This window comes from Garra rufa, chromosome 3 (assembly GCF_049309525.1).
Source record: "Garra rufa chromosome 3, GarRuf1.0, whole genome shotgun sequence".
Taxonomy (NCBI): Eukaryota; Metazoa; Chordata; class Actinopteri; order Cypriniformes; family Cyprinidae; genus Garra; species Garra rufa.
The window spans coordinates 55,726,641-55,739,608 of record NC_133363.1 but is presented as its reverse complement, the minus strand read 5'-3'; the positions used below and the strand labels follow the sequence as shown (position 1 = coordinate 55,739,608).

The following is a 12,968-nucleotide window of genomic DNA, read 5'->3' as shown; positions in this document are numbered from 1 at the left end:
TTGAAAAAGCAGAATTTTCAGCATAATTTCTCCAGTCTTCAATGTTACACGAAACACAAACATTTCTTTGTATTATAAATGTTGAAAACAGTTGTGATTCTTATTTATTTATTTTTTAAACTGTGATACATTTTTTCAGAATCTTTAGATGAATAGAATGTTTGACAGAACAGCATTTATTTGAAATAGAAATCTATTTGGAAATGTGTTTACTGTCACTTTTCATCAGTTAAATAAATCGCTGCTGAAGAAATGTAAACATTTCTTTTTAAACTTTAAAATTTACTTTTGAACTGTAGTGTACATGCAATGTGCAATATGCATGTTTTTTTTTTTATATTTTAATTTTGCATCAGAGAGGTGTGTTACAATATCAAAGCTGTTTCTGGTCTTATTGTGCACAATATTGGTGCACTGCATTAAAATATGTTTGCATTTATTATCTTTTATCAAAATGTAATGATTATGTTACAAATTGCATTTTTCAACCCCTCTCTTCCAGTCACCTGCCTCCATTCTGCTATATAACACTCTCATTTTACACTCACCACTCTAAAATTCAGCATCACATTATGGAAGTAACATCAGTTGTCAGTAGTGTTTGGCTTTAAGACCTAAGTTTAACTAACTGTACACAAAATGATTCTCAGCACACTCTGGATTAAAGAATTTTAAACTTTTCTTTAAAAAATCAGGTAGTATTTAAATAATTTGTTTACTGTGTAAAAATAAGTTTCCTCCACTGATATTAAATGCACTTGAAACTTCTCAAAAAAACACATCACATATTGTACAATGCAACATTTTGAAGAACTTGACATTTCAAAGGAACTGGTGGGATAAGTTACTAATCTCGAAATTGCTTAAGACACGCTACACAATCATCCATATAGGAAATTGCTCAATTTCATTTGAAGTTTGCACTCACGCATTGTTATTAGGATTCTGCATCCATTTCTTGAACCAGCCTCTGGTTAGTTCTCTGCATCCCTCCACACCTGTACTGCAGGCTAGAGACAGTGCAATAATCTGTGTGAACCTGAGGATAAAATCAGCTTTTTATTAAACATAACTTTACCTAATATACATTCTGGGAAATGTGTGACATATGAAAGATTTGTCCTTACTGATCAGTGTGGCCAGTCGGAACTCTTGTCCAGTTTGAGCTGATAGTCCCAAAATACTCAAACAGAGGTTTGACTTGTTTCTTAAAATAAGTCTGAAAGAAATACAAACAGCAGCCCCTGTAATCTGTCTGTTTTACTGCAGCTTTGACTATAATAATGAGATTTAACCAACCTGCATGGCACCGTAAACTTCACTGCGATCAAACAACTGGAAAAAATAGTTAAGATTTCGAAGCCCTGCCTCCCATGGAATGAATTCCCGCTCCTTCAGAAGATACTTAGTTGTTCTCAAGGCGAGTGTTATGTTTATAATGGATGCTCTGGAAGAATAAACAAAAATGAGAGTTTTATATGAAATACAGTCATTCAGGTTTTTTACCAGTGAATTTTGATGACGTGCTAAATTGTTTTTAATTACTGGATAGATATGGATAGATTTGCCCAACCAAAGGGAACACTAATCTAATGGTAAGTAAAAAATGTTTTTTAAATCAACATCAATTTATGAAGTCAGCTTATGTGATGTTTTCACAAATATTTCAGTTGTGTTGAAAGTTCAACATTCAAGATGAAAGAAAGATAACCACAGACATGAAGGAAATGAGTAAACAACCTATTAAGAATTACCCCACCTCAAAAACGTTCCATTTCTTCTTCTGTTGTTATTTTGCACATTACCAGCATATTAGTGCACTGCTGTCTCTCACTGGTATATTAATGTCTTTACAGTCACTTTTGATTCATTTAATGCAATTTGCAATAACTCACCTTGCCAGATTGAATGCATCATCCATAATCTGAGCTCTGTTGACCACAGGTATAACCTATATAAAGAAAACATAAAAAATAGTTTATATGTTTTTTGGCACTTTTGTGACTGTTCTTTCTCATAATTTTTATGCAGGACCTGGTGATCTGACTCCAGTTGGTGGAGAAGTCGCTCCCAGTTCCCAAGATCGTAGTTCACTCTGAAATATCCCGACACATGGAGGTTGGCCAGCACCCATTCATTTGTGCTTGTGACTTTCATGGGTTTATGTATAGCTTGGAGCAGATAAAATAAGGTCATATTTTATACAGTATCTTCATGCAGGGAGAAAACATTTCAAATTACTCCAATCTTCAGTGTCACATGATCCTTCAGAAATCTTTCTAAAATGCTGTTTGCTGCTTAAGAAACGTTTTATTTTCAAATTCTTTGATGAATAGAAAGTTCAAAAGAGCAGCATTCATTTAAAACAGAAATCTTTTGTAGCATTATAAATGTCTTTACTGTCATTTTTCATCAATTTAATGCATCCTTGCTGAACAAAAGTATGAATTTCTCTCAAACAGTAGTATAAAGGGGCACTTTTCTGAATTTGCATTGACTCTGCAATTGGGTTTCTGACTGTAGGACACAGAGCTTCTTCTGTAAGTGTGTCATTACTAGCAGTGGGATGAAAACTGCTTTAGTAATGGTAAGATTGAATCTGAAAAATGGTATTGTTGCATCCTTAGTTTTAAAGTCGTGTTTGTTTTTAATAGGGATGATTTGAGCTCTTTTGTGGTTGATATGCAAGTGTTATTTATATTCGCTCGTGTTCATATTTCCAGGGCTAAAGTTGTTCAGGTTTTACCTTTCAAAAGCTTGGGGTTGGTAAGATTTTTAATGTTTTTGAAAGCAGTCTATTCTGCTCACCAAGGCTGCGTTTATTTGATCAAAAATACAGTTAAAATCTGTAAAATCGTGAAATGTTATTTCAATTTAAAATAACAGATTTCTACTGTAATATATTTCAAAACGTAATTTATTCCTGTGATGCAATGCTAAATTTTGACATAAAATTACAGTACTGGAAGTGCAAAAACAAAACTGAAATTTGGGCCAGTAGGTAAGCAACAACCCAGAATGAGTTTTACATGGTCAAACACTTTTCAGTTGGTCTTCAGTAAATGTAAATACGAATGCATGCACTCAAAGCTTTCTCTTGAGCCCAAATCGTTTTGTAAGCTTGGCTCTCTTGTCGTCCAAAAGCAAATCCAGAATTTCATACATCTCCAGCCCCTTGTAGAATAACAAGTAAGATTTGACTCTTTGCCTACTATAGATTGGCCGGATGCCCTTGCGTTGGAGTGCTGAGACCTAAAACTGCAAGAATCGAGTGACCTGTGATTTTATTGGCTGAGCGAGAGTCTGTAAAACTTGTTGCAAGGGCTTGAGGTACAGTAGATGCAAAGTATAAAGTGATTTAATAAGGTTTAATGTACCTGATTTCTGTAGAAGCCACAGCTGATCCTGTGCCTGACCTTGCTTCATCCATTTGATGGGCACAAACCATTCATAACTGAGGTTTAACACAGCAGTTAGATTTATAAGAAGGGTTTTCAGAGGATCTACAAATGTTATATTACAATGATGATGTTTGACAACATACTTGAATTCAGATTTCCTGTCCACTACTGCTTCTGGCTCCATAAGAAAGTGCTTTTGGCTGACGGTTCCTGTTTGAGTGTCAATGGTGACTACTGGAAAACCCATCTGTAGTATCCAGCGGTTCATGATCTCGTGAACACTATACGGCAGTTTCACCCCTGGAGTTTGATCTACTGCCTGGTTGAGATGTGAAAACTAAAACTGAGTTCCAGCATTTCTACACCATATATTAGGGCTGAGCAACATGGCAAGAATTGTAAAATTGTAATTTTTCCAGAACAAAGCAGATGTAAAACAAACTCACTTGTTAAAAGTGGAAAAGGTGCATTGAATTGTACAAACACACATATACTACAAGCTTGTCTTAAACAAAGTAATGTTTCTGCCACTGAACAAAAAATAAAAGAAGGTCATTGCAATTATTTATCTTGCAATTCTGACGTTTTTTTTTTCCTGCACGACTTTATATGTCACAATTTTGGCTTTTTCTCAGAATTGTGAGGTATAAAATCACAATGTTATAAAGTCAGAATTGCAAGATACAAACTTTTTGCAATTCTGATGTTTATTTTTCTCACAATTGTGAGTTATAAAGTCCTGTTCTGGGGGAAAAAATACTTTTTTTACAATTGCAAGTTTATATTTTGAAATTCTGATTTGATAACACGCAATTACAACTTTATAATATGCAATTCTGACTCTTTTTTTTACAACTGCAAGTTTATATCTCACAATTATGACTTTTTTTCTCACAATTTTGAGATGTAAACTCACAATTGCAAGAAAAAAACATCAGAATTGTGAGATATAAATTGACTTTTTTCTTGCAATTACGACTTTTTTCTCAGAATTTTGAGGTATAAACTGACTTTTTTCTTGCAATTCTGACTTTTTCTCAGAATTTTGAGATATAAACTGACTTTTTTCTTCCTGTTCTGAATTTTTTCTTAGAATTGTGAGATATAAACTGACTTTTTTCTCAGAATTGCAGGATATTTCTATTCTGCCTTTTTTCTCAGAATTGCAGGATATAAACTGACTTTTTTTCTTCCTATTCTGACTTTTTTCCTCAGAATTGCGAGATATAATCTGACTTTTTTCTTTCTATTCTGACTTTTTTTTCTCAGAATTGCGAGATATAATCTGACTTCTTTCTATTCTGACTTTTTTTCTCAGAATTTGCTAAATATAAACAGACCTTTTTCTTCCTATTCTGACTTTTTTCTCAGAATTGCGAGATATAAACTGACTTTTTTCTTCCTGTTCTGAATTTTTTCTTAGAATTGTGAGATATAAACTGACTTTTTTCTCAGAATTGCAGGATATTTCTATTCTGCCTTTTTTCTCAGAATTGCAGGATATAAACTGACTTTTTTTCTTCCTATTCTGACTTTTTTCCTCAGAATTGCGAGATATAATCTGACTTTTTTCTTTCTATTCTGACTTTTTTTTCTCAGAATTGCGAGATATAATCTGACTTCTTTCTATTCTGACTTTTTTTCTCAGAATTTGCTAAATATAAACAGACCTTTTTCTTCCTATTCTGACTTTTTTCTCAGAATTGCGAGATATAAACTGACTTTTTTCTTCCTGTTCTGAATTTTTTCTTAGAATTGTGAGATATAAACTGACTTTTTTCTCAGAATTGCAGGATATTTCTATTCTGCCTTTTTTCTCAGAATTGCAGGATATAAACTGACTTTTTTTCTTCCTATTCTGACTTTTTTCCTCAGAATTGCGAGATATAATCTGACTTTTTTCTTTCTATTCTGACTTTTTTTTCTCAGAATTGCGAGATATAATCTGACTTCTTTCTATTCTGACTTTTTTTCTCAGAATTTGCTAAATATAAACAGACCTTTTTCTTCCTATTCTGACTTTTTTCTCAGAATTGCGAGATATAAACTGACTTTTTTCTTCCTGTTCTGAATTTTTTCTTAGAATTGTGAGATATAAACTGACTTTTTTCTCAGAATTGCAGGATATTTCTATTCTGCCTTTTTTCTCAGAATTGCAGGATATAAACTGACTTTTTTTCTTCCTATTCTGACTTTTTTCCTCAGAATTGCGAGATATAATCTGACTTTTTTCTTTCTATTCTGACTTTTTTTTCTCAGAATTGCGAGATATAATCTGACTTCTTTCTATTCTGACTTTTTTTCTCAGAATTTGCTAAATATAAACAGACCTTTTTCTTCCTATTCTGACTTTTTTCTCAGAATTGCGAGATATAAACTGACTTTTTTCTTCCTGTTCTGAATTTTTTCTTAGAATTGTGAGATATAAACTGACTTTTTTCTCAGAATTGCAGGATATTTCTATTCTGCCTTTTTTCTCAGAATTGCAGGATATAAACTGACTTTTTTTCTTCCTATTCTGACTTTTTTCCTCAGAATTGCGAGATATAATCTGACTTTTTTCTTTCTATTCTGACTTTTTTTTCTCAGAATTGCGAGATATAATCTGACTTCTTTCTATTCTGACTTTTTTTCTCAGAATTTGCTAAATATAAACAGACCTTTTTCTTCCTATTCTGACTTTTTTCTCAGAATTGCGAGATATAAACTGACTTTTTTCTTCCTGTTCTGAATTTTTTCTTAGAATTGTGAGATATAAACTGACTTTTTTCTCAGAATTGCAGGATATTTCTATTCTGCCTTTTTTCTCAGAATTGCAGGATATAAACTGACTTTTTTTCTTCCTATTCTGACTTTTTTCCTCAGAATTGCGAGATATAATCTGACTTTTTTCTTTCTATTCTGACTTTTTTTTCTCAGAATTGCGAGATATAATCTGACTTCTTTCTATTCTGACTTTTTTTCTCAGAATTTGCTAAATATAAACAGACCTTTTTCTTCCTATTCTGACTTTTTTCTCAGAATTGCGAGATATAAACTGACTTTTTTCTTCCTGTTCTGAATTTTTTCTTAGAATTGTGAGATATAAACTGACTTTTTTCTCAGAATTGCAGGATATTTCTATTCTGCCTTTTTTCTCAGAATTGCAGGATATAAACTGACTTTTTTTCTTCCTATTCTGACTTTTTTCCTCAGAATTGCGAGATATAATCTGACTTTTTTCTTTCTATTCTGACTTTTTTTTCTCAGAATTGCGAGATATAATCTGACTTCTTTCTATTCTGACTTTTTTTCTCAGAATTTGCTAAATATAAACAGACCTTTTTCTTCCTATTCTGACTTTTTTCTCAGAATTGCGAGATATAAACTGACTTTTTTCTTCCTGTTCTGAATTTTTTCTTAGAATTGTGAGATATAAACTGACTTTTTTCTCAGAATTGCAGGATATTTCTATTCTGCCTTTTTTCTCAGAATTGCAGGATATAAACTGACTTTTTTTCTTCCTATTCTGACTTTTTTCCTCAGAATTGCGAGATATAATCTGACTTTTTTCTTTCTATTCTGACTTTTTTTTCTCAGAATTGCGAGATATAATCTGACTTCTTTCTATTCTGACTTTTTTTCTCAGAATTTGCTAAATATAAACAGACCTTTTTCTTCCTATTCTGACTTTTTTCTCAGAATTGCGAGATATAATCTGACTTTTTTATTTTCCTATTCTGACTTTTTTCTCAGAATTGCAGGATATTTCTATTCTGACTTTTTTCTCAGAATTGCAGGATATAAATGACTTTTTTCTTATTATTCTGACTTTTTTTCTCAGAATTGCAGGATATAAACAGACTTTTTTTCCTATTCTGACTTTTTTCCTCAGAATTGCGAGATATAATCAGACTTTTTTTCTTTCTATTCTGACTTTTTTTTCTCAGAATTGCGAGATATAATCTGACTTTTTTCTTTCTATTCTGACTTTTTTTCTCAGAATTTGCAAAATATAAACAGACCTTTTTCTTCCTATTCTGACTTTTTTCTCAGAATTGCGAGATATAATCTGACTTTTTTATTTTCCTATTCTGACTTTTTTCTCAGAATTGCAGGATATAAACTGACTTTTTTTCTTATTATTCTGACTTTTTTTCTCAGAATTGTGAGATATAAACAGACTTTTTTTCCTATTCTGACTTTTTTCCTCAGAATTGCGAGATATAATCAGACTTTTTTTCTTTCTATTCTGACTTTTTTTTTCTCAGAATTGCGAGATATAATCTGACTTTTTTCTTTCTATTCTGACTTTTTTTCTCAGAATTTGCAAAATATAAACAGACCTTTTTCTTCCTATTCTGACTTTTTTCTCAGAATTGCGAGAAATAATCTGACTTTTTTCTTTCTATTCTGACTTTTTTTCTCAGAATTTGCAAAATATAAACAGACCTTTTTCTTCCTATTCTGACTTTTTTCTCAGAATTGCGAGATATAATCTGACTTTTTTCTTTTCCTATTCTGACTTTTTTTTCTCAGAATTGCAAAATATAAACAGAATTTTTTCTTCCCATTCTGACTTTTTTTTCTCAGAATTGTGAGATATAAACTCACAATTGCGAGTTATAAAGTCCAATTCTGAGGGAAAATAGACTATTTCCTTATAACTGCTAATTTTTATATCTCACAATTCTGTCTTTTTTCAGAATTGTGAGAAATAAACTCACAATTGCGGGAAAAAAATCTAAGAATTGCGAGATATAAACCCCAATTCTGAGGGAAAAAGGACTATTTTGAGACAGAATTGCGAGACTTTTTTTTTGCGATTCTGACCTTTTCTATGAATTAAGGTATAAACTCACAATTGTTACCTTACATTAAGGTATAAACTGCAATTTAAACTCGAAATATAAACTTGCAACTGAGAAGAAAAAAACATCAGAATTGCAAAATTTTTCAATTCTGACTTTTTCTCAAAATTGAGATTGCGAGTCATAAAGTACAGTTCTGAGGGAAAAGAAATATATTTTCTTACGACTGCGAGATTATATCTCACAATTCAGATTTTTTTTCTCAGAACTGAAAAAAACACCAGAATGGAGAGATATAAACGGACTTTTTTTCTTGCAATTCTGACTTTTTTCTCACAGTTGCAACATATAGACTGACTTTTTTCCTGCAATTCTGACTTTTTCTCAGAATTAAAGTCCAATTCTGAGGAAAAAAAATACTATTTTCTTAAAACTGTGAGCTTATATCTGACAATTCGGACTTAATAACTCCCAATTGCCTAGCCTTACCACATATAAATCTCAAGCAGTTAAACAGCCCACCTTTTGAAGATGATCCCAGAGATCTGAATGCACTGAGCTTCCAAAAGCAAACTGCTTCAGATAGTTCTGTGGGAGAAGAACAACACAAGGCCATGAAATACGACGTAAAAGTTGCATGAACTCTTGAACTTGTTCAAAAACATGAGAGTACAGTAAGACTTACACTAAGTCCTTTGGCAAACACAGGCTCTGTCAGGAATTCCGAGAGCATTTTAAGCACTGCAGCTCCCTGTAATGACAAACATATGAAGTGCACTTATCAGTGCTCAAGCTGAAACCCAACATAAAGATACAAACGTTTTTAATGTTGTAATGAATCCCACTGTTGTGAATGGTTGCCAGGATGTTGCTAAGTGGTTGTTCTGTACTAAATTGCTAGGTCTCATGATAACAGTAGATTTTTGTACCTTGCTGTAGGATATGGTGTTGAACATTTCGCTGATTTCTGCGGGTGTGTTGACCTCTTCCTCTTTTCGAGAGAGGGGGTGAGAGGAAGTCAAGCTATCCACAGCAAACGCTCTTTGCAGGTCGTACAGAATGATCTGGTCTTTCTGGTGAGGGATAGAGATGATTGGCAGGTACATGTTATGTGTGTTTCTTCTATACATTTGGCTGCACTACAGCATGCAACAATCATCCTCTCTGAAAGGTGAAGTGTGTAACTTCTGCACCACTAGCAGCTGTAGATGGAACTGAAAAAATAATTAATGTGTCCAGGTTTACCAAGTTAGTTAGGTTTCGAAACTTGAATAATTACCTATTTATTTATTTATGAAAATTTCAGGTTTACCAAAAACTTGTTGCCTTATAAATACATAAATAATACAAAAAATATATATTAGATAGTATTATATAAAATAATATTTCATAAATGTTTTAAGTTAAGAACTTGTTTGCTTCTAAACATGTAATTAAGTAAGTAAATAAATTAATAAATACATTTTTCATAAATGCTTCAGGTTTACAAAGACCGCCTTAATTCATTCATTCATTCATTCATTCATTCATTCATTCATTCATTCATTCATTCATTCATTCCCCAGGTTTCCCAAAAGCCTTGCCAAATAAATAAATATTATTATTAATATTGTAACAATATGTTAAATTGACTAAGAACGACTAAGCCTTCTAAATAAAGTAAATAATTAAACAATTAAAAAAAATAATTTTGTAGGTTTTCAGGTTCACCAAGAACTCCTCCATTTATTTATTTATTCCCCAGGTTGCAAAATAAACTTGCCAAATAAATAAATAAATAATAATATTATTATTATATTAATATAATATATAAAATAATATTTCATATATGTTTCAAATTTTACTAAGAACTTGTTTGCCTTAAATAAATAGATTGGTACATAAATAGTATTTTTAAATGAATGAACTCAAGAACTCATTTGGCATTTCATTCATTCATTCATTCATGCATTCCCCAGGTTTAAAAAAACCTTGCCAAATAAATAAATACATAAATAACAATATTACTATTATTATAATATTGATATAATATATTAAATAATATTTATTGTATGTTTCAAGTTTACTAAGAACTTGTTTTCCTTCTAAATAAGTAAGTAAATAAATAAATAAATATTTCAGGTTCACAGTTGATTTATTCGTTTGTTTGTCAGTTTGTTTATTCCTCAGGTTTCCCCCCCAAAACCTTGCTGAATAAAAAAATAATAATAATACTATTATAATAATATTATAATATATAAAATAGTATTTCATATATGTTTCAAGTTTTCTAAGAACTTGTTGGCCTTCTAAATAAATTGGTAAATAAATAAATAAATAGAAGAACTCATTTGTCCTTTATTTATTTATTTATTTATTCGTTAGTTAGTTAGTTAGTTCATTCATTCCAAAGGTGTCCTAAAAACCTAGCCAAAAAATAATAATATATAATAAATATAATAATATAATAAATGTAAATAAATAAATTGTTATAATATATTATTATAATATCAATATAATATATAAATAATATTTCATATATGCTTCAAGTCTGATAAGAACTTGTTTGCCTTCTAACTAAATAAAACTAGCTAAATACATTTTTAATAAATGTTTCAGGATCACCAAAAACTGCTTTGCCCCTGTATACATATTCATTTATTAATTTATTCATTAAATAAAACAACAATTCTCCCTTAAGTTTCCTAAACACCTTATATTTATGTTTCAGGTTCACCAAGAGCTTGTTAAAATAAACAGGCACTTTTTATATGTAGTTTTGTCAGACATTTTATATATTTTTTTAGAATACATGGCTATTTCTGAATGACCCTCAAGGGAAAAAGGTACTGTTTGGTCCGGGTGGTGTAGTTACAGCATTCATCAGCAGGACTATCAAAACCACTCTAACCGGCCAAACCTTGACCCTTTTGCTTAAACAAACAGACTGATGTTTTGAAAGCGCCTACAGATTGTTACTTTTAGTTGTTTCTGTTCTTTACATTGGAATAGAGAAAGTATGTACACACTTCAACTTTAAATATAAGCACATTTTTTTAACTATGTAAGGACCTTGATGAGTATACAGACTATTTCACAGAAATCCTCTGAATGATGTTCTTACCATATTCCAGGTGGGCTCAGCATAATCAGCGCCCAGATACTCCACGTATGAAGCAAACCCCTCGTTCAGCCACAGATCGTTCCACCATTTCAGCGTCACAAGGTTTCCAAACCACTGGAAGACATAAATCACATGGCAAACTGTGGGAAGCAAAAAGTACTCAGAGTCCCCTTTACTGGGCCTACACGTACCATATGAGCCAGCTCGTGAGAAACAACAGTCACAATCCTCTGCTTGTTGGCATTGGCAGACATCCGCGGATCATATAGAAGAGCCGTCTCTCTGTAAGTGACTAGACCCCAGTTTTCCATGGCTCCTGAGTTGAAGTCAGGCAGCGCAATCTGGTCTAAGAAAACAGGAGGAGAACTGTTTATTCTACTGTGCTTTGATGGTTAAAGGCTTTCTTGAAAAATTTGGACGTACCTGACTTAGAAAGCGGATAGCTGGTGTTGTAATATTTCTCAAAGAACTCCAGTATTGGCTGAGTGATGTTGAGCGCATAGTTGCCTTGACCGCTTTCAATGGCTTTTTTTCTTGCCCATATTCTGACCTTTGACAAGCCAAACAAACAAGTTTTGAAATAAATGTCATGTCTATAAAAGGTCTATAAAATATTTAGATTTATGATTTGGTGTGGAGGTCCTACCAAAACTCCCTTCTTGTCTTTAGAATTGATGAACGTAAAATCACTGACAACAAACGCGACGAGATACGTTGACATCCTCTTTGTGGGTCCAAATATCGTTCTGGCAACAGTGGTTCCATCGATGATGACATTTTCTGTCTCTAAGATGAAAAAAAAAGAAAAAATGTAGCAAATTTGAAAGGTAATTGTGAGTTCTTATCTCACAATTCTGACTTTTTGTCACAACTGTTAGAAATAAACTCCCAATTGCAAGTTATTGTCACATGTTTGTTCTGTTGTGTTCCTGTCTGAGTTAGTTCCTCATTTGTTCCCATGGTTTTTGATTAATTGCTACACACCTGTTTCAGTTCTCCCTAATTAACCTTCTAGTATTTAAGTCCTGCGTTATCCCCATTTCCTTTGTCTGCTATTAGATGTTCCCATGTGTGTGATTCTCCTTGCTCTCCTGTATTTTCGTTGTGGATTATATTAAAAGACTGCATTGGAATATTCTTGCTTCGTGCTCTTCCCTTAAGCCACACAACCCGTGACAGAATAGCAGACCAAACAACAGTTTATTTGCGGCGTTTTTTCTTCCTTTTGTTTTGGTTTGTTTCTTTTTTTTCTTCCCTCTCCCGGAATGGATCTGCCAGCAGTCCAACTCCTCTGCCTGAAGCAACAGGACCGTTCGCTGGAGGACCACACAAGGGACTTTTTAGATCTGGCGTGTCTTACACACTTCCCGGATCGCTCGCTCAGTGTTTTCTATCACGCCAGCCTGAGCGAGCCGTGTAAGGCACGCCTACCAGCGAACGGTCCAAGGGAGGATTTCGCCGCCTTCGTGGAGTGGGCGCTGGAGAGTAATGGACTGTATTTCTCCGTCTGTCCTGTTCAGGAAGACCTCTCCAGCCCCACTCCCGATCCAGAGCCCAGCCAGCTTTCATCACCCCGCAGCACGGAGCACAAGCCAGAGCCCACCGCAGCCGCACAGCCAAAGCCCGTAGCGATTAAAGCGCCACGATCTGCCGCAATTAAAGCGACAGAGGACA

The 12,968-nt window shown here is 33.0% G+C and overlaps 1 protein-coding gene across 1 annotated transcript in view; it reads right to left on the bottom strand.

Moving 5' to 3' along the window:
* anpepa (alanyl (membrane) aminopeptidase a) overlaps window positions 1-12,968 on the bottom strand; it is a 34,456-nt gene that overhangs the window by 3,754 nt on the left and 17,734 nt on the right. The window contains exons 4-17 of the mRNA XM_073836421.1: window positions 11,941-12,080; window positions 11,718-11,844; window positions 11,486-11,640; window positions 11,295-11,408; window positions 9,121-9,264; window positions 8,877-8,942; window positions 8,714-8,779; window positions 3,545-3,720; window positions 3,378-3,454; window positions 2,035-2,171; window positions 1,896-1,951; window positions 1,300-1,447; window positions 1,128-1,219; window positions 929-1,039 (exon numbers count right to left, since the gene is read on the bottom strand). Of these exons, the coding sequence (XP_073692522.1) occupies window positions 929-1,039; window positions 1,128-1,219; window positions 1,300-1,447; window positions 1,896-1,951; window positions 2,035-2,171; window positions 3,378-3,454; window positions 3,545-3,720; window positions 8,714-8,779; window positions 8,877-8,942; window positions 9,121-9,264; window positions 11,295-11,408; window positions 11,486-11,640; window positions 11,718-11,844; window positions 11,941-12,080 (1,609 nt within the window). The remainder of the gene's footprint in view (window positions 1-928; window positions 1,040-1,127; window positions 1,220-1,299; window positions 1,448-1,895; window positions 1,952-2,034; window positions 2,172-3,377; window positions 3,455-3,544; window positions 3,721-8,713; window positions 8,780-8,876; window positions 8,943-9,120; window positions 9,265-11,294; window positions 11,409-11,485; window positions 11,641-11,717; window positions 11,845-11,940; window positions 12,081-12,968) is intronic.